Here is a 22532-nt window from a genome sequence, read left to right as displayed (position 1 = left end):
AAGTGAGGAGTATAATATAGCCTGGGTGTGCATGACACACCCACACACACCCATACAGACACACAGATACACACACACACACACACACACACACACACACAATCACACACACACACACACACGCACACACACACACACACACAGACTTGCACAGAGGGTGACACAATAGCACATCTATCCAACCTCACTTCTTCGCTTTCATTCAGTAAAAGGTTGAGTTTTTTTTATAAAGACAACAACTCTCTCTCTGAGTTAGGGGCTAGAATTAAATAACAACCAGTGTCTCCATGATGATTGACAAATTTGCACTGAAGAAGCTCAAACATAAACTGATCCACAGTGAGCATCCACATACTATCTTGCACTTGTGCGAAATTAAAGAAGGGTCACATACTGTGGTGATAGTGTGCTACCAATAGGAGGAGACAAAGATGGCATCTGGGGAATGTTAGATCTTGGCAGGATTCATGATGGATATAACCATATAACCATATAACCACTTACAGCGCAGAACAGGCCTGTTCAGCCCTACTAGTCCATGCCATAACAAATTCCCACCCTCCTAGTCCTACTGACCAGCACCCGGTCCATACCCATCCAGTCCTCTCCTCTCCATGTAACGATCCAGTCTATCCTTAAATGTAACCAATGATCCTGCCTCAACCACGTCTGCTGGAAGCTCATTCCACATCCCCACCACCCTCTGCGTAAAGAAATTTCCCCTCATGTTCCCTTTATAATTTTCCCCCTTCAATCTTAAACCATGCCCTCTAGTTTGAATCTCCCCCACTCTTAATTGAAAAAGCCTATCCACATTTACTCTGTCTGTCCCTTTTAAAATCTTAAACGTCTATCAATTCCCTCCTCAATCTTCTACGCTCCAGAGAAAAAAGCCCCAGTCTGCACAACCTTTCCCAGTAAGTCAAACCTTGAAATCCTGAATCCTGTCAACATTCTTGTGAACCTTCTCTGCACTCTCTCTATTTTGTTTATATCTTTCCTATAATTTGGTGACCAAAACTGTACACAGTACTCCAAATTTGGCCGCACCAATGCCTTGTACAATTTCATCATAACCTCCCTACTCTTGAATTCAATACTCCGATTTACGAAGGCCAACATTCCAAATGCCTTCTTCACCACACCATCTACCTGAGTATCAGCCTTGAGGGTACTATTTACCATCACTCCTAAATCCCTTTGTTGCTCTGCACATCTCAATAGCCTACCATTTAATGCATATGACCTATTTAGATTTGCCTTTCCAAAATGTAACACCTCACACCTATCTGTATTAAATTCCATCAGCCATTTCTCAGCCCACACCTCCAGCCTTCCTAAATCACCTTTTAATCTACGGTAATCTTCCTCACTGTCCACAACAACACCAATCTTTGTATCATCCGCAAACTTGTTTATCCAATTCTCCACCCCTACTTCCAGATCGTTAATATATATAACAAACAATAGTGGACCCAGGACCAATCCCTGAGGAACTCCACTAGTCACCAGCCTCCAATTGGACAAACAATTTTCCACCACTACTCTCTGACACCTCCCATCCAACCATTGCTGAATCCATTTCACTACCTCCTTATTTATACCTAATGCCTCCACCTTTTTTCCTAACCTCCTGTGGGGAACTTTGTCAAAAGCTTTACTAAAGTCTAAATAGACAACATCCACAGCTTTCCCTTCATCAACCTTTTTCATAACCCCCCTCAAAAAATTCAATCAGGTTTGCCTCCACATGAGGTGTCATCTGTGTGTGTTCTGTTCTGAGTGCTGTTTGCTTAGTTAATAAATCTAGTTGTTTAAAAATAACTTGTTTCTTTATTATAATTTTTAGAAAATCACATGGTACTAGGAGTGGAAGAAACACCAGGAATGTGCTGCTGTGCACAGGAGTGAAAGAAACACCACAGTCTGCATAGTGAGTAACAGTCGATATCGGCAGAGAAAATATGGAGAGTTTAAAAATACCTGCTCTGTAAAATGGACTGGAAATGTCAACCACAAGCAGAGGCTATTTGTACAAATATTTATGTGATACCTGCAAGCCATTGGAATTGACAGCGAACTGGATGCACGAAAGATTGCACTGCAACTTAACCGTGGTAGGACCTTAAGCTCTAGAGGCTTTCAACACATTTGATTTTTCCAAGACAGAAGACCAGAGCAAATTCAACAAGGTTATCAAGATGTTTGATGAACACTGTTCACCAAAGAAAAATGAAACCTTCAAGGGGTTCATGTTTTGCTCACACACGCAGCTGTAGGGAGAGAGCTTTGATACTTTTTTAATACACTTAAAATTAAAAGCAAGAACATGCAATTTTGGATCGCTGCAAGATTCAATGATCTGTGATCAAATTGTGTTTGGAATTAGTGATTAGAAAGTGAGAAAGAGGTTGCTGCGAGAGACAGAACTGGAGCTGTGAAGATATGCCATGCCAATGAATTAACTCTGCAGCACACAAAAAATTTGGTGGTAGTATAAAAGCCAGTGAAAATGAAGGCATAGTCATAGCCATAGTGCCTGGACTCACATAAAATATGAGATACAGGAAAGAACAAAAAGATGGAGAGACATTCAACTGTAAACGATGCAGCACTAAACATGCGCCAAAGCAATGCCCAGCTTATGGGAAAGTCTGTAACAAGTGCAAAGGGCAGAATCACTATGTAAAGCAATGTTTTTCCAAAAGGGAAACTAACAGAAGTAAAAGTGAGCACACGATAGAAGAACCTATTCTCAGTGATATACTTTTCGTGGGTATGGTAGTGCATGAAAAGTAAATAGTGTCAGACTGTCACTGCATACAAATGGAACAAATATTCCTTTCAAGCTGGGCACGGGCAAAGGTCAATTTGATCTGTGAATACATCAGTAATGCAATGCAATTGCAATTACGTCCATGCAAATCCTGTACTGCTCAAAACCTACAATGGAGCATCGACACGAAAGGTGAAAGTTAAAAATTTAAGAGCACCACCTCAGGTTGGCAGTAGTCACAGATGGATATGAATCGCTGCTTGGTGACAAAGCAGGTGAAAACTTAAACCTAGTCAAGAGGATGTACCATATTAACAGTGACCAAGCATGGAACAGTGTAGAGGAAATACTGGATCAATTTCCAGACATCTTTAAGGGGTTTGGAGTTCTACTATTCACCTATAAGATACAGTTAAAAGATGACACACAGTCAGTAATGCATGCCCCAAGGAGGGTTCCAGCACCACTAAAAGATAAGCTCAAGCAGGATCTTGACCAAACGATGGAACTAGGGGTCATAAAGAAAGTGGAAGAGCCCACAGAATGGGTGAATTCAATGGTGTATGTCAAAAATAAGAACTGTGACCTACACGTATGCATGGAGCCAAAAGACTTGAATGCCAATATAAAGAGGGAACATTATGAAAATCCAACCATGGATGAAATTACAAGTAAAATGGCCAGTGCAAAGTTTTGCACTAAATTGGATGCAGGGCCTATGGCAAATAAAACTGCATGATGAAAGCACAAAATAATGTACATTTAATAAAAGGTTTGGTCAATATTCCTATCTGAGGATGCCTTTTGGAATTTCCTCAGCTCCAGAAGTGATCCACAGGACAATGGAGCAGATCATAGAAGGCATAAATAGGGTACATGTCCATGGATGACATGATCCTATGAGGATCTACACAAAAACACATTCAAAGGCTCATCAAAGTGCTGTAACACATCCAGAAGTATGGATTAATGTTAAACAGAGAAAAATGTCAATTTAGTGTGAAGGTAAATCACATTTCTGGGAGATAAACTGTCAGAGGCAGGTGTCGTGCCAGATAAGAGCAGGGCAAAAGCAATTTTAGAGATGCCTAGAGTCACTGACAAGAAGGACATTGTGAGTGTTGAGAATTATTAATTTAATTTGTAAATTCATACCAACTGTGTCTTCCAAAGCAATGTACCTAGGGAAGTTGTTACAGGACAAATATGAATTCAAATGAAGAGAGAACCATGAGGACAAATGGGGACGACTGAAGACCATTCTAACTACACAATAAATGCTTTTGACATTCTTTGACACATCCAGAAAGACAAAAATATCCATGGACACTTCAAAAGATGTAATAGGCGCTGTACTACTTCAGGCTGTAGGAGAAGATTGGAGGCCAGTAATATACACATCAAGGACGATGACAACATCTGAATATCGATATGCACAGATCAAGAAAGAGTGTCTAGGTCTGGTCTACGGATTTGAGGTATGTGTACGGTCAACCAACATTCGTGGCAGAGACAGACCACAAGCCATTAATAACAATAATCAAGAAAAATCTCAGTGAAATGTCGCCACAAATCCAAAGACTGACATTAGGCTGCAACATTATGATTGAATTGTGTTAGCTGATGCATTATCCAGGGCAATGACGCAGAGTAAAGCACACAATGAGAGTTCCACAGAGTCAGATGTGAATCTCCATGTGAATCTGATCACTGAATCACTTCCTGTATCTGATCTGTTCCACATGGTTATTGATTATCTTTCAAACTATCTGGTGATTGCGCTGCTTGTTAGCATATCTGTGGCTTTGTAAGACATGGAATTCCTCAAATTGTCTACAGTGACAATGGACCATACTACAGTTGTAGAGATTTCCAGAACTCAACATGCACCTTCAAGTCCTCCTCATCCACAGTCAAAGAGTAAAGCAGAGAAAGAAGTTCACATAGTTAAACTGTTGCTTGAGAAAGCACTAGGCAGTGGCTCAGATCCATATCTAGTTCTATTGAATTACAGAGCTTCGTCACTTGATCGTTTCATGTGACCCTCTGAGCTTCTAATGGGACGTAGACTATACACCACACTTCCCTACTCTTCAGACCCAAACAAGAACCGTGATGTCGAACAGGAAAAAAAAATGTATGCAAGGGAGATGAAAAGCAAACTATGACAAGTCATTGAGAATCTTAGGGCCACTGGCACAACATGACACAGTGAGACTCTGAGATTCCAACACTTGGGACAAAAAGGCCACTGTTTGGGAGGAAGTAAACACTGTCAGAACAGAGGAGGGTCAAATACTGAGGACAAATTGAAAGAGCCTGCTGAAAACACAAGAGACACTGCAGGAACAGACAAATGCAGAAGGTCCAGCCTGCACAGCAACAGAGGAAACATCACCCATGCTAGACAGTAGTGGAGCAACAGAGCTGACACAAGCACCTGTGTTTTGAAGATCCACATGAGTTGTCAAAAGACCTGACAAACTGAATCTATAAAAGAAAAAAAAATGCACACTTAAAAGTTTGTGCTTCTGATGTTCATGTTACATTTGTGTTGAACTTTAAATTGAAAGAATACTGTCTTAATGTGTCATGTTAGATTAAACATCTCAAGGAAAGTGGATGTAGTGACAGAGTGCTATCACCAGGAGGAGTCAGAGACAGAGTGTGTGGCATCTGGGGAATGTTAGATCTTGGCATGGTTCAAGATGGATGCCTCCACATGAGGACTCATCTGTGTGTGTTCTGTTCTTATGCTGTTTTCTTAGTTAATACATCTAATTGTTTAAAAAGAACCCGAGTTTATTTATTGTAATAAAAGAAACCTCACACATACCTGCTCAATTTCTTGCAAGTTGAAGCCAACCCCTGGAGGTTTGACGAATCTCCTGACATCTCCACCTTAAATACAAAGTGAAAGGACAATAAGATCTGACCTCAATCAAGATATGAAAAATATTTGGATTTCAAAGGATGACCATACTTAATGCCCAATATTAATTTATATTGCCTTGTTCAGCCAATAGCATGATATGCAGAGATCTATGGCACACAAAGACATTGCATCTCAGCAAAGAAATCTAGGCCACATGACCAAGGCTCCAGTGTTTTATCCCACGACAGTTTCCAGACTGGGGTTGCAAACATTTGAAGATTTTAATGTTGAAGATATTATCCAACTGAGTGAGGTTGTGAGTGAAGAGCCTTCAGGAGATATTGACAAATTGATTGAGTGGAAAATGGAACAATGTAAAGTCATCCAATTGAGGTACACATGGTGTGAGATTTTGAATATGCTGATATTCAAAGTTACATGGGTATTCTTATGCAGAAGTTTCTTGCAACATGTTTGACTACAGCAATAAGAAAGCAATTCACAATTATATAGGCCCTAGAATATTGAGTTAGATACATGAGAGATGGTCTCATCCAACTGACATTGAAATTGTTAAAGGACTCTTCAAGGTGAACACATGGAAGATGCCTCTTCTGATGAAGATAATGGAACAGATTCAGAATCAGGCGAAGGCTGCCTAGGTCTGAGAGGAGGGGAAATTTCTTCACTTAGAGTGCTATGGAGATTCCATCATTGCATTTGTTTAAAGCAAAGTATAATAGATTTGTAGATATTAAGAGAATCAATAAATGTAATACAAAATAAGGCTGAGGTGGAAGATGAGCCACAATCTTGTTGAATGACAAGACCAAGCTATTACAGCACAAGCAACCTGGGTTTGAATCCAGCGCTGTCTGTAAAAGGAGTTTGTCTGTTCTCCCCATGTCTGCATAGGTTTCCTCTGGGGGCTTCTGTTTCCTCCAATCCTTCAAAAGAGGATTGTAGATTAATTGGAAGGTACAGGGCTCGTGGGCCTGATGAGCCTGTTCCCGTGCTGTCCGTTTGAATTAAAAATTTGAAAGGGCAGTTGACCTATTCCTTATAGACCGCACTGGATTTGAACCTGTAATAGCTGTGCTAACCACTCCATTAACCAAGGGGTTGTAGCGGCAGCTACACTGCAAACTGAAATAACACACAACCAGACAGGTTGAGCTCAGTGAGCAGAAATGATTTATTGCAGGCTGCCTGGCTGGCCTTATATTCCCTGCCCGGACTTGGCTGAGAACTGCGCTGGGGGCGCTGACGTCACCAAGGTGTCACATGAGTCCCCAAGTGCGGGCTTCTGAACCTGGTGCCGAGGTCAAAGGGGAAAGCCCCGATGCCGTCATTTTGGCCAGTTGCCCCGCTGCGTGTGTTACAAGCGGGGCTGGTTCGCCTGCCTAATGGCGTGCCACCACAAAGCCCCCCCCCCTCACAGAACCAGCGCCGATGTCCTTTTTAGTCAGGTGGCCTCGCTTCTTGGGCTGGGCCATAACTACTGGTTTGGTGGGGTCGAGTTATGCCAGCTTCAGCCTGTCCACCGTAAACAGTTCCCTCCTACCGCCGATGTCCAGTGTGAACGTGGACCCTGAACGCTGGATGACTTTGTATGGCCCTTCGTAAGGCCTCTGCAGAGGTGCCATCGACAAGCCTTACCGAATAAATACATACTCCACAGAGTGCAGCTTGTTGGGGATGTAAGAGGCCCGTGCGCTGTGTCTGGGCAGTGGTGGAGGTGCGAAGGAGCCCAACTGGCCCTGGAGGTGGGAGAGTAGCTCATGCGGGGACTGCTGGGGGTTGTGAGGTGCGTTGATGAATTCACCAGGTAGTGCTAGCGGTGCGCCATAGACCAACTTGCCTGATGATGCCTGTAGATCTTCTTTGGTCGTTGAGCGGATGCCCAGAGCACCCAAGGCAGATCATCCAAACAGTCGGAGTCAGTGAGGCAGGCCATAAGAGTCGACTTAAGGTGGCAGTGTAGTCGCTCAACCAGCCCATTGGCCTGCAGGTGATAGGCCATGGTGCAGTGTAGCTTGATCCTCAGCCTATTAGCGAGCTGTGCCCAGAGCGCAGAGGTGAACTGGGTGCCCCAATCGCTGAGGTGATTCGGGACACCGAACTGGACGACCCAACCATGCAACAGCGCTCGGGAGCAGGAGTCCGTGGAGGTGCCTGGCATCGGGATCGCCTGGGGCCAACAAGTGGTGCGGTCCACCACCGTGAAATGGTAACGGTTACCCTGGGAAACAGGTAAGGGCCCAATGATGTCCATGTGAATGTGGCAGAACCGTTCCCAGACATGCTCGAACTCCTGTACAGGCACTCTGGTGTGCCTGTGCACCTTGGAAAGCTAGCGATGGGTGCAGGTTCTGGCCCAGCCCGTGATCTGCTTCCGCAGCCCGTGTCAGATGAAATGCTCTGCCACCATACGGACTGTACACCTGATGGAAGGTTGCGAAAGGTCATGGATATGGTGGAAGACTTGCCTGAACCATTCCTGGGAACCACTGGTCGCGGGGTGCTCATGGAGACATCACACAGGATGGTGCCCTCACCACTAGGAGCCGGGAGGTTCTGGAACCGCAGGCCCGTGATGGCAGTACTGAAGGCTCGCGTCTCTTCATTGGAGTTCTGGTCCCGGGCACGCTGGTTGAAGACGAGGCCGGGTGTCAGCGGTTGTGAGAGTGCATTGGCGACCACGTTGTCCTCCCCTGCCTTGTGCCAAATGTCGGTGGTAAACTCCAACACGAAGGAGAGGTGATGCTGTTGGTGGGCCAACCAAGATCCTTTGCCATGGCAAGCGCCTGAGTGAGGGGTTTGTGGTTGGTAAAGATGGTTAAAGTCCTTCCCTCCAAAAAATAGCGGAAATGCCGCACCTCCAGGTACATGCCAAGTAACTCACGGTCGAAGGCACTATACTTGCACTCTGGTGGGTGAGAAGCCGGCTGAAGAATGCCAGTGGCTATCACTGTCCATTCACTTCCCATGACAGCACCAATGGCTGTGGCAGGGGCATCGACAGAGAGCGCCATATGCAGGTCAGTGTGTGGGTGGGCTAGCATGGTAGCCTTTGCAAGGGCATCCTTCATGGCCTTGAATGCCCTGCAGGCCTCTAGAGTCCAGGCAAGCATTTTATGTTTGGCCGCTATGAGGGCAAAGAGCAGCTGCATGATACGTGCAGCACCTGGGATTAAACGGTTATAGAAGTTGACCATACCCACGAACTCCTGCAGCCCCTTGAGGTTGTCTGGGCGTGGCAACTCCTTGATTGCGATGACCTTTGTAGCAGTGGACGTGGCTCCTTCAGCCATAATGGTATGCCCCAGGAAATGCATGGACTCTTTCCCGAACTGGCACTTGGCTGGGTTGATCGTGAGGCCTAAGTCAGCCAGTCGGGACAAGGTGGGCCTTGTTTTGCACCCGATCCCTGCTGGCAACAAGGATGTTGTCAAAGTAAATGAAGACAAAATCTAAGTCCCTGCCCACTGAGTCCATAGGTGCTGGAAGGTCTGGGCGGCATTTTTGAGCCCAAATGGCATGCGAAGGAATTCAAACAGGCCGAAAGGTGTGGTGATGGCCATCTTGTGTATGTCCTTGGAGTACACTGGGATTTGGTGATACCTGTGCACCAGGTCGACCTTGGAGAATACCCTCGTGCCATGCAGGTTGGCTGTAAAGTCCTGGATGTGAGAGACCAGGTAACAGTCAGGAACTATTGCCTCGTTGAGCCGCCGGTAGTCTCTGCAGGGGCGCAAGCCACTGGAAGCTTTCGGGACCAGGTGGAGCTGTGAGGCCTAAGGACTGTCGGAGCACCAAATGATCCCCAACTCCAGCAGATGCGAAAACTCTTCCTTCACCACCTGGAGCTTATCCGGCGGGAGCCGGCGTGCCTTGGTGTGGACCAGTGGGCCTTGGGTGGTCTTGGGATGGAACACCCCTTGGCGCGGTGAGGCAGCGAAGAACTGTGGCTTGAGGAGGGCTGTAAACTTGTCCAGAATACGCTGGAACTCATCCTTGGGCATGATGACCGTGGCCATCTGCGGCCGCTCTGTGCGGGAGACGTTGAGGCGAATGGCCTTGAAGGTATGGGCATCTACCAGGCACCTACCTCGGACATCAACCAGCAGCCCATGGGCGAGGAGGAAGTCGGCACCCAGGATGGCAATCAGAAGGGACGAGATGGTGAACTTTTGCCAGCCGATCTGGAAGTGGACGGTCTTGTCTCCATACATCCAGATTTCCTTTGCAATGGCCGCGCAGAGGGGAGGTCTTCGAGGCCGATTCCTGGACTCGATGGCCATGGCTGGAATAACACTGATCTGGGCCCCAGTGACGACGAGGAAACATCGTCAGGAAACATGAAGACTATGTCCTTGACCAGCCGCTGCAGCCATTAACAGTGGCCGGCCTGCTCGTTTCCCTGGAATGAGCAGGGCTGATGACACTTCCGAACCTTGGCTATCCAGCACTGGTGGTAGAAGCAGAGGCCGGGAGCAGATGCCTTGCCTCTGGTTATGCTCTTTCTGGCTCCTGCAGAGACTGGGTGTTCTACTGCAGTGCTAGAGGAAGGCTTGGTGTGGTTTTGCCTATGACTTGTGACCTACTGGACTGCTGGGCCCTCTGGGAATCGCTCGCGTCATAGCTCTTGTGCCTTCTGAGCAACCTTCCTCGGGTCAGCAAAGCTTTCTTGGGCCAGTAGCGGCCGGATTTCTCGGATGGTCGAGAAAGAAGCGCTCAAAAAGTGGGCACTTGGTGTAATCGCCCATGAGTGCGAGCATCTTGTCCATTAGCTCATTCGGGGACCTGTCCCTCAAGGTGTTGAGGTGCAGCACGCTGGCGCCTGGATAGTCCGAGGGAGCCGATGAGCACCCGCTTGATGGTCCCGTATTTATCTTCTGCGGGTGGGTGTTGATGAGGTGCAGCACACGTTTGGCGGTGGCTTGGTCCAGGGCGGCGACCACATGGTAGAATCTGGTCATGTCTGATGAAATCTGGCAGAGGTGAAACTGAGCCCCTGCGTGGCTGAACCAGGTCTCTGGCTCCTGAACCCAGAAGTCAGGGAGCTTGACGGCTATAGCACTGATTGAAGGGTCGCTCATGTTGGGTTCAAAGGCGTTTGAACCTGTCGGGGTCACCAATTGTAGCGGCAGCTACACTGCTAACTGAACTAACACACAACCAGATGGGTTGGGCTCAGTGAGCAGAACTGATTTATTGCAGGCTGCCTGGTTGGCCTTATACTCCCAGCCCGGACCTGGCTGAGAACCACACTGGGGGCGCTGATGTCACCAGGGCGTCATGTGGGTCCCCAAGTGCGGGCTTCTGAGCATGGTGCCGAGTTCAAAGGGGAAACCCCTGACAGCACCATTTTGGCCGGCTGCCCCGCCACATGCCTAATGGCGTGCCGCCACAGGGTCAACTGTTTCATGCTAGCATAAAGGAACTTTTTAAAGTTCTAATATCGTATCACTAAACTCTTCCATTAATCCATCAACCAGTTAGCTTCCCTATTATTCTACAACCCCCAAAATATCTGTGACAACGACTGAGGAATTTCTGAGAAATAGAACAAAGATGTTGCAGATTTTAACCTGTGAGGATTGTGCGCAAAATCCCTGACACAGGTGAGGCCTGGCCTGCCACAGGATTCTCCATTCTGAGGAGTGCGTCTTCATTTTTTTCAGTGGTATTGATCAACTTTAAGGGACTGATGTAAAAAAAATCTTTAAAATGTGTGAGAAAAATCGAGTGCTTTTGATTTATTTTAGTTTAATGGTTTATCTACCATTGATATGGCTATCAGTCGAAATAATTAAAAGTAAAACATGAAGATTTGCCAACACTGTGATTGAAGTAAAAACCCATGGCTGGAGAAACTCAGCAGGTCAAACAATGTCCTTTATATAGCAAAGCTAAAGAAGCACAGCCAGTGTTTTGGGCTCAAGTCCTTCGTCAAGGTGTGCAATTATTGGAAATATTTACTTTGGACAGACTGAGAACTTTGATTTAGTCATGCTCAAACTTTAATCAGTCTTTCTCTGACAGGAATGCGTCCTATCTTTCCCCAATTCAATTGAAATGCTGCTATGCAGGGTTGGGCTGTAAGGGATGGGGATGATGCTGAATGGTAGGTTGCTGCTTGGACAAACCCAAGTCCAAATGTTGAAGAGTGGCCATTGGTGAAGACAGGCAGCCTGCCTCCCATTGAAGATTCCAGTCCACTTGGTGTGGTTGGTAAGAGGATGGATACTGCCCACAGCATTTCATGCATCCTCTGCAAAACGGGGCGACTCTACCATTTCCCTCCAATCAAGGTGCGGCAGAGGACTCAGTTTATGTTCCCACACAACGCTTGCTTCTCAATCATGTGCTCCTTACCTGCACTTACCATGTATTGGAGCTTGTGGAGAGACCCTTGAACCAACTCAGAATGTTACTGAACAACAGAGGGAAAATGGAACGCAGTTTGCTGGAGGCAGAACAAACCAAAATGGGAAATAAACAGGTCAGAGGACAGAGGTGGATAACATTCAAGTTGTTCGATGTGTATGTGACAAGAGTGAGCAGAGTAAGGTACAAAGTCACAGCAGAACATTTCAGTCTCCTCACACAAATGCATAACAGTTCTTTTCCACAACCAGTAATTGGAGACATCAGGGTAGGTTTTTTAACATTGCGCGTTGTGGGGACCTGGAATGCCTTGCTGGGGATGATGGTGGAGGCTGAAACATTGGGTGCATTTAAGAGACTCTTAAATGGATGAAAGAAAAATAGAGGGTTATGGGGTAGGGAGGGTTTAGTACATTTTTTAGTAAGGAATATATGGGTCGATACAACATTGCAGGACGAAGGGCCTGTACTGTGCTGCATTGTTTACCAGTACCTGGAAGTACAAGGTATATTACTCTGAGGAGCCATCACGAGACTAGAAAAGATGTTGCCAATCGAAACGAACCGCATTTATCTACACAAGTTCCCTGTACACCCTGCCTGTTGATGTACTTGTCTAAATGCCTTTTAAATGAGATGAGTATGCCTGTCTACTGGCCAAGTACCCGGCCCTACTAGTGCCCAACTTTCATGACACCAATCTGCCACATGGCGTGGAGCACCACATCGAGACTGCCTCCCCACTCCACATGGTACAGAAGAGCTCCAGCAGCTGGCGCACGTGTGGTGACTACAGGCGACTAAATTACGCTACAGTCCCAGACAGATGCCCTATCCCACGAGGCTCCAGGGTAGCTGGATCTTTTCCAAGGTAGACCTCGTCAAGGGATACCACCAGATTCCGATGCACCTCAGCGAGGTTCTGAAAATGGCTATTATCACACCTTTCGGCCTCTTTGAGTTCCTGCGAATGCCCTTTGGACTGAAGGATGTGCCCCAGATATTCCAGTGGCTGATGGATGTAGTTGGTAGGGACCCGGACTTCATTTTTGTCCACTTAGATGATATTCTCATCACCAGCCCTGACGCCAGTTCAAACTCCCCTTTTTGACAGCTACAGCAATTCGGATTCACACTGAACCCGGCCAAGTGCCAGTTCAGCCTAGAGACAATAGACTTCCTGGGACACCCCATCACCCCAGAGGGAGTTGCGCCGCTGCCGGACAAGGTAGAGGCCATCCAGAACTTTCCCAAGGGAAAGGTCTTTGCAGGAGTTCCTGGGGATGGTGAACTTTTATCATCGCTTCCAGTTGGGAGTGACCACCCTAACGCAGCCCCTGTTTGACCTCATCAAGCTCAGCGACAAGATGATCCAGTGGATGCCGGACACCACAGAAGTGTTCTAGACCACGAAGGTGACACTGGAAAGGGCCACAGTCCTGGCACCTCCAGACTCAACCTTCCCCGTCCCAGCCTTACAACAGACATGTCAGACAGAGTGGTGGACGTAGTAATAGAGCAATGGGTTGATGATCAGTGGTACCTCCTGGCCTTCTTCAGCAAACACCTCTGGACGCCAGAGTTCAAATACAGCGCATTCAACCGTCTACAGTTGGCCCTGACCCTGGCAATAAGGCACTTCGAATACATGTTAGAGGGAAGGGTTTTCACCACCTACACAGACCACAAATCACTCACCTATGCACTCAGCAAGGTCTCAGACCTGAGGTCAGTTAGACAACAGTGTCACCTCTTCTACATCTCGGAGTACACCATGGACATTCGCCGCATCGCAGGCAAGTCCAACGTGGTGGCCAATGTGTTATCCAGACCCATGATCGCCACCACCTCAGGGGGGCTCGTCTTCATCCATCTGGCCAAGGACCAGGCGGAGGATGGCCATCTGCCCCTCACCAGGAGGCCTGTCCCTGCTATGCGACATCTCCACAGTGTTTCCCAGATCCATCCTACCTGTGATATGGGGATGGCGGGTTTTCGATCTGCTCCACTGCCTGTCCCATCCCTGCATAAGGTCCATGGTCTGAAAAATTAGTGTGGCACGGCCTCTGCTGAGATGTGACCCTATGGGCCAGAAACTGTTTGCAGTTCCAAAGCGCCAAGGTCGATAGACACATGAAAGCCCCACACCAGACTTTCGAGCCGGTGCAGCACCGGATCGAGCACATGCACGTAGACATTGTTGGCCCACTCCCCGTGAGCCAGGGCATGAAGTACTTGTTCACAATGATTGACCGTTTAACCTGATGGCCGGAGGCCATACTCATACCCACGTGCAACACGGAGACATGTGCCAGAGCCTTCTTATCCACCTGGGTCATGCGTTTTGGAGTCCTGACCCACATTACCTTGGACCGAGGGGCACAGTTCACCTCCTCGCTCTGGACTAACCTGACTAAGTACTGCAGCAGCAAAGTACTCCACACCACGGCCTACCACTCCTCAAGCAAGCTTTTCCACCGCCACCTGAAGACTGCCTTGAAAGCCCAATTGCAAGGCCCGATCTGGGTGGACGAGCTCCCGTGGGTGCTTTTAGGCAGCCGCACAGCACTGAAGGAGGACCTGCTGGCCTCATCTGTAGAGATGGTATACAATTTCCCACTCACCGTTTCAACCCCCCCCTCCCACTCAGGAACCTTAGACATCCTCCAGAGGTTGAGGGTGGAAGCAAGTGAATGCCCCCCTCACCACCATTTTGACACGGCTGGCCCCCCAGCCACATACCTGCAGTCCACCCACTACATCTTCGTGTGGAGAGGACAGCAAGGAACACCCCTACAGTGTCCCTACGAAGGCCCATTCAAGGTGCTGCAGAGAGACGGTGTCACGTTTACACTGGATATTGGTGGCCGACAGGACAGATTCACAATCGACCGCCTCAAGGCAGCACACCTGGACTCAGACCTGTCGGCCCCGGACTCCCAGGTCAGGCGCAGAGGCTGACTGCCCAGAAGCTCTGTAAGTTTACCTGCTGAGAGGCCGGCAGCGATTCTTGGGGGACAGGGTGGTGTAGCGGGCCAAGCAACCGCGTGGTTAGATGGGCTAAATCGCCACACCAGTCAGCCGACCCAAGATGGTGCAGGCTACCCTTCACTCCCGAGGAGAAGCCGCGGTTGATGCCATATGTGGACTAAGGGAACCCCGATTCCGGGTGGTGCACTGCCTGCCAAGGAGTGGCACCATGACGGGCTGACGTCACTTCTGGAAGCCCGAAAGTGGGCATCCCCTTCGCTCAACATGGTGAATTCAAACAATAAAATCAGCTTACTGGTTCACCCTTGCACCATGGACATCTCTTTATTTCGTGACGCTGTCATGGCAGACGCTACACTAAGTCCTTTAATATTTGATATTTTCACCCTGAGAAAAAGACTCTATCTAACCCTCTCATCATTTTATAAACTTCTACCACATCACTCCTCAGCCTTCATCACTCAGGAAAATCAATTCCAATTTTTCCAACCTCTCCTTGCACATTCTAATCCATGAAACATCTGCACCCTCTTTTATTTTCTCATCCTTTATTATATGCCAACCACAACTGCACAGAACGCTCAAAAGTGCTCCATTGGTTTTAAACAGCTGTAATAATATCCCAACTTTTGTATTCAGTGCATTGACAAATGAAGATGACCATGCCTTCAGGCCTTGATGGTGTACCTGGCAGGATACTGCCAATCTATGCCAACCAACTAGCTGGACATTTTCAAGATTCAAGGTTCTGTTTATTGTCATGTAATAGAAACAGTGTCATAGTACACAATATTGCTTTTGCCTGCTGTAATGCAGACAGATTCGCCATCAGCAGAAATTGCCTGAAGCAACTCAGACAGTCAGAGAAAGAGAAGCAAAAGACAGTTTCCCCAAGAATCACTGAGTGGATTCACCTCCAATACTCTTGCAGGCTCTGCAGCCACACAGAGTCCAGTCCAAACCATTGGCAAACTGAGTTCCAGATCCAACCACACAGTATGAATTGGAAACAACATCTCCTCCTCACTGACTATCAACACAGATGCACCTCAAGCATGCATGCTTACCCCACAGCTCTACTCACTTGACACCCATGACTGTGTGTCCAGGCACAATTCCAATGCTATATACAAATTTGCCAATGACACCACAGTTGTCGGCAGAATCACAAACGGCTATGAGGAAGCGTACAGCAGGGAGATAGATCAGCATGTTGAATGATGTAAGAACAACACCTTGCACTCAACATTAACAAAACCAAGGAGATGATTGTGGACTTCAGGAGGAAGTCAAGAAAACGTGATACAGTCCTCATTGAGGGCTCAGTAGTCGAGAGGGTTAGGAACTTGAAATTCCTGGGTGGCAACAACTCCGAGGATATGTTCTGGAGCTTCCTTCTTGATACAATCATGAAGGTTCGCCAATGGTTATATTTTGTGAGGTGCTTGAGGAGATTCACCGAAGACTCTCAAAAACATCTGCAGTTACCATCACTGCCTGGTACAGAGATGCCAACTCTCAGGACAAGAACAAAATCCAGAGGGTTGTTAACTCGGCCTGTGACATCACAGGCACCAGACCTCATTCCATCAAGGACATCTACATGAGGCGATATCTTAAGAAAGCAGCCTCTATCCTCAAAGACCCCCACCACCCAGGCCATGCCCTCTTCACTCTGCTACCATCAGGGAAAAGGTACAGGAGCCTAAAGACGAGCACTCAGCGGCACAAGGACAGCTTCTTCCCATCTGCCATCAGATTCCTGAATAATCAATGAACCCAAGACACTGCCTTACTCTGACTTTTCATGCATTATTTTTATTTATTTTGTCAGGTTGTTTATATGAATATGCTGTCACAAAACAACAAATTTTGTGACCTGTTCATGACAATAAATTTGGATTCTGCTTTATCTACTTGTGTTGCCTCTTTCATTGAACTACAGAATTCACCTTGAGATCCCTCTGACCATCAGTCCTCCTAGTGTTACTGCCATTTTTTGAATACTTTTCCCTCCCAAAATACATCACCTCACCCTTATCCCAATCAAGCTCCGCCCGCCATTTTTCTGCCCATATTTCCAGATGACCCATATCAAGATGGATTCAGAAAAGAAAGCATTTTAATCCATTTTAAGTTTATCCGTCTCGAGAGATCTTCTATTGCTCTATACACTTAATTCCTAAATTATTCCAATATTTTCTCCTCCATGGGTCCATTTAGCATAGAAGAGAAGCTAAGGTTTGAGTTGATCAGTCATGATCATTTTGAATGGTTGGTTTGTGGCGATGCTCTGTTCATGATGATTATTTTGGTGCTGCCTCATGCACCTATGAAAAGCTTGATGACTTCATCCACTTCCAACCCAACCAGCAATTCACGGTCCATCTCGAGCAGCACTCCTCCTTTCTTCGATCTTTCTGTCTCCATCTCGGGAGACAAACCCTTGACAGATGTCTACAAACCTGCCAACTCCCACAGCCATCTTGACTACACAACTGTCCCCTGTAAGGATTCCATTCCATTTTCTCAATTCCTCCGTCTTCATCATATCTCCAACCAGGACAAGGATTTCCAGGCCAGATCATCAGAGGTGTCCTCCTTCTTCAGACAGCATGGCTTTCCCTCTGCCACCATTAACTCGGCATTTACCCACATATCCTCCATTACCTGCACATCTGCTCTGGCCCCCTCCGCCCTCATGTGCAACAAGGACAGGATTCCTCATCCTCACCTACCCCCCTGCCCACCCCAGCCTCCGCATCCAACACATCCTCCTCTGCAATTCTCAACATTTACTACATGATGCCACCACTAGACACATATTCCTCTCTCTGCCTTCTGCAAGGATGGCTCCCTCTGTGACTCCCTTGTCCACTCCTCCCTCCCCAACAATTATCCTCTTGGTATCTACCCCTGTGACCACAGGAGATACTCCATGCACCCATACCTCCTCCCTCAGCACCAACCCCCCCATTCCTTCCCCTGTCACCTTTCCCCAGCCCTGTATCTCCCTTCCCTGTTTCCTTTTGCACAGGCACAATAAATTCTCACCTCTCCCCTTATCATATCCAATTAACACCATTTGTTTGTCTGGATTTCTCCCCAAACCAGCATTGTCTGAATACCGAGATTTCCAGCTCTTGGCTCATTCTATTTATTCCTTGAAAAAGGGCTCAGGCCTGAGACATCGGCAATAGATCTTTGTCTCCAATGGAGGCTGAAAGACCAGTTGAGTTCCTCCAGCATTTTGGTGTGTTTTTACTACAATCACAGCATCTGTGTAATTTCGTGATTCACTCTTGCATCCTTGTGTTCAATTTCATTCAGTGCCTGAAAAGGAATCTCTTAAGATTAGACCTAAAAATGTCATTAGCTTATCTGAAACCTGGGCTCCCTCACCTTCCCTCCAAATGTAACTTTGCCACACTGTTTACTCAGATGACATCACCTGTTATTTGCCTCTCCTCACACCCCCCTCCCCACAGTCTTTTTTCCTCAAATTTCAAAACCCTGACAAACATGAACTTTTATACTGTCAAAGTCCTGTCTTTACTCATTGTAATCAGACATTACTGAGCTCAAGAGGCCCCAGAAAAATATTTACATTAATCGTCTGAATTCAGTATCAAATGCAATTCCTGGAGGTGATGAAAGATTTTTGTTTAAATAGAACGAAGAACGTACCAATTCTCTCAGTGATGTCTGCAGCCCTTTCACCCCACATTCCGTGAATTGCGATTAGCACCACATCTCCAGGCTCCACCGCATTTACCAAGGCTGCTTCCATAGCTGCATGTCCGGAGCCACTGATCGCCAGTGTCAGGTTGTTTGTGGTTTGGAAGGCGTATTGTATCCCAGCTTTAACCTCATCCATAATCTGCATCAAGAAAAAGCAAGTGAGATATAGGCCATACAGGGTAAATAGCAGCACGGGGCACAAACTTAGCTGACTTTTAAAAATATTTAAAATGATCATGTTTAAAATCAAGAGAAGTAAAATCTAAAGCATACCCTGAGAAACTATTGTTGGTCATTCCAATGCCAACTAAATCTTGCCAACAGTCACTAGAAATGGGAATCCAGTTTGTCCTGTACCGGATTCCCTCATACATTTCACTCATTCCTTGCACAGCACAGTGGTGATGACCCCAACCTACTAATCACAGTTTTCTCCATGACTTCCTCAATTACAGCACAGAAAACAGGCCCTTCAGCCCTTCTAGTCTGAGCCAAATTATTATTCTGCCTAGTCCCACGGACCTCAATGATAGAGTCTCCATTATCAACACCCGTTCAGAATCACTGAGGCCCTAGGCCTAGGCAATCAACACTTCTTTCTCACTAAGGCCCTGACAACCTCTCTTCCCCACCTTATTAACCAGTAATTCCAGTCATTCTTCCAACCCCCAACCTGGTTGCAGACCCTCCCACCCTTCCCTAGCCTGATACCCAATTGTCAACCTGCCCCAGGCCTCAATAAGACAAGCGACTTTGTCTTTTCTTTTCCCATTCATTGACGGCAAATATATAAAACTCTTTCAGTCATATTTCATAGACCTCTGGTACCACTTAAGTTCTCTCCACGGTGTCAATGGTCATTAGTATGCCATTGCTACATCTATCTAATGGCAGTATCTCCAGACCTACATGTTTACATTGTAGTAATTTTCAACCTTTGTCAGGTCATCTCTCAGTCTTTTCCTTCCAAGATAAAGGAGACCTAGGACATTCTTCTGCTGATGGTGAGGATTACCTTGAATTAATGTTTCAATTGTAAGTCTTGTTTTCACTCCCTGTGGTACCTATATGTCCTTTTAAAAATGTAATCACCGTGCTTCAAGTGTGGTATGACCAAGGTCTGATAATTATTGCACAGCTTCTGAACTTTGCAGATCTGACATTCTCTCACTTACTTTGCTCTTTTTCTTCTCCACCACAATTGGTCTGCTGTTTTTCAAGGAATAGACAATCTCTTTATCTCCTTATTCTACAAACAAAACTAATTTACATGTCAATCCTGAAATGTTCCACTTATGAATAATGTTCCAATACTTACCTATACACGCAACTAAAATCTAACCCTTTTTTTAATGATCTGACCCTTAAAAATAGGACAAGTACTGGTCAAGAAAATGCAAAGTGGTGAATTAATGCAATTAAGATCTTGTATTGTGAAACAGTTGAGCTTGGAATGGGTTGTGTATTGGACACTTGATTGGTATGTTCAGATCCACTCTTAATGCTGTGTATCCAGACTGCATGTTTTATATGATTGCCCAAGACAAATTTCCATTTCCTATAAGATCGTTTCAACATCTTTCAAAGACCTGTTCTTCTCTTGAGGAAAAAATGATTGCCCTTAGGACGAGATTGCACAGGAATACAAGCAATGTGAGCAGGGGTAGGCTATCTGGCTCATTAAACCTGCTCTGTCAGTTAATAAACTTCCATTTAAGAATCATGGGCTCAGCTCCACTTCCCTGCCTGTTCCCCATAAACCTTCCTTCACTTGTTATTTAAGATCTATCTATCTGTGCCATAAATACATTCAAAGAGGCAGCCTCCACTACTTCATTGGGCAGAGAATTCCACAGATTCACTGCTCTCTGGGACACTGGTTCTCAACCTCTTTTTTAAACTCACTCTTATACCACCTTAAGTAATGCTTTACTAACCACAGAGCACCTTTGGCATAGGATTACTTAAGGTGGCATGTGAATGGGAAAGAAAGGTTGAGAACCATTGCTCTAGGAGAAGCGGTTCCTCCTTATCTACATCTTAAATCTACTCTCCTGAATCTTGTAGCTCTGTCCCCTCATTCTCATCTCACCCGCCAGTGGAAACAATCTCCCTGGTTCCACCTTATCTACTCCTTACATATTTGATATTTCTCTATGACCTGCTTTATCGTTTTTAATAAAGAATGGTGTATTTAATCTGTTATTTACATAAAATTGCATCTCTACAACAATTTCCAGTGAAAAATAGCATGCAGAAAGAAGTACAAAACAAACAGAAACAGAAAGCTTACCTGAAACATTTCGGTGTGCATGTGTCCAATCACTTGCTTGCCCCCTGCCTCTTGGACCCGGGTCGAGATATTAGATGGCCCTGGTCCTAGCAGGAGTTTTTTAGGAACAAAGAGAGGTTGTAAGAGTACTTGTGGTGGAGGCACTGTGAGCTCAGCATAGGCTGGCATGCTAAGGCTGAGCAACCTGTACTGGGAGCCCAGTTGTGCTCGGGAACTAGAGCTCCGCTCAGTCTGAGCCAGGAGACCACACTTTGTGAACCGAGTCAGGGCAGCGCTCCTCAGGACAACCCCTGACATCGTTAAAAACATTACTCTCAGCAACAGACTCAGCAATCAGTCTTGCAACTGGGTCTTTGATTATTTTTCTGCTCAGCTTTTTTTGCAAATAGGAAGGTATATGAACTCACAAGCAGTGACCAATGCACCTTAACCCTTTAACACATGTAGGTAGTTTTTGAAATACTTTCAAACCAGTTCCTGTCTCCCAGGTCATGCAAGCTTGAAAAGAAGTCTTCGAGGAAGTGAAAATGGTCAGATTACCAAAATAAAAAAGGACTTGTCAATAAATAACCTGAATGAAAAAAGAAAACATTTTTATTCATGGTTAATTATTCAAACAAGTACATTGTTCATTTGTAAATTTGGTGAGCTTCTAAGAGAGATACTATCAATGATCCCATTCTGAAGATCATTGTTGGTAAGTACGAAATGTTGACCTGCCACAAACATTTGTGTGTTTGTAGAACTTTGAAGATAACTTTTGCGTAGTTCTGTGAGTGAAATGACCAGCTGTTTATTTGTCTCATGACAATCATCAATAGGTAGACGGAGGAGGTGGCTTGTAGTCTGAAGCTAACTGGCTGCAGAGCGTGAGATGAGTAGGGTAGATGGATTGGGGCCAGGCTTGCTCAGAAGGAGGTCACCCCATCAAAAGTAGCTGTGGTTGTACACTGACATGTTTTCTCAGAAGCCTAAGGACATTCAACATGTTCCTGAACTTAATTATCAATTTTTATGGAAGGTATCCTGATCAGATGTATTAAAGTTTACCAGGGGAACTGCTCTGCCCAAGACCACAAAAAACTGCAACTCAGGCCATCACACAAATGGACCTCCCTTCATCGGCTATGTCTACACTTTCTGCTATCTTGAGAAAACTCATAATATTAAAAGTTCCATCCTTCCCTGTCACACTCTCTTCTCTCCACTTCTGCCAAGATACATGGGTGCAAACCTTCAGATTCTTTCCTGCTGTTATCAGATTCTTGAATGACCACTCATTGGTAAAGGATTATACCTTTGCACTGTTTTAACTGTACTTTTCTCTATACCTGGTACTGCAACACTACTTCCTACACTTTTATTTTGTTATTGCACTAGCTGCTGTATTTAAGTAAGGTTTGACATACCTGGATAGCATGCAAAACAAGGCTATTCACTTTCCCTTGAGACACATAGCAATA

General features: G+C 46.0%; 1 protein-coding gene across 1 annotated transcript in view; it reads right to left on the bottom strand.

Annotated features, from left to right (window-relative positions):
• agxta (alanine--glyoxylate and serine--pyruvate aminotransferase a) overlaps nt 1-21610 on the bottom strand; it is a 111898-nt gene extending 90288 nt beyond the window's left edge. Inside the window, exons 1-3 of the mRNA XM_069899352.1 lie at nt 21070-21610; nt 18723-18915; nt 5613-5677 (exon numbers count right to left, since the gene is read on the bottom strand). Of these exons, the coding sequence (XP_069755453.1) occupies nt 5613-5677; nt 18723-18915; nt 21070-21378 (567 nt within the window). The 5' untranslated portion in view covers nt 21379-21610. The remainder of the gene's footprint in view (nt 1-5612; nt 5678-18722; nt 18916-21069) is intronic.
• Between the last annotated feature and the right edge of the window lie 922 nt (nt 21611-22532).

The sequence above is a fragment of the Narcine bancroftii genome, chromosome 9, assembly GCF_036971445.1.
Source record: "Narcine bancroftii isolate sNarBan1 chromosome 9, sNarBan1.hap1, whole genome shotgun sequence".
Taxonomy (NCBI): domain Eukaryota; kingdom Metazoa; phylum Chordata; class Chondrichthyes; order Torpediniformes; family Narcinidae; genus Narcine; species Narcine bancroftii.
This window is presented reverse-complemented; position numbering and strand designations above follow the sequence as displayed.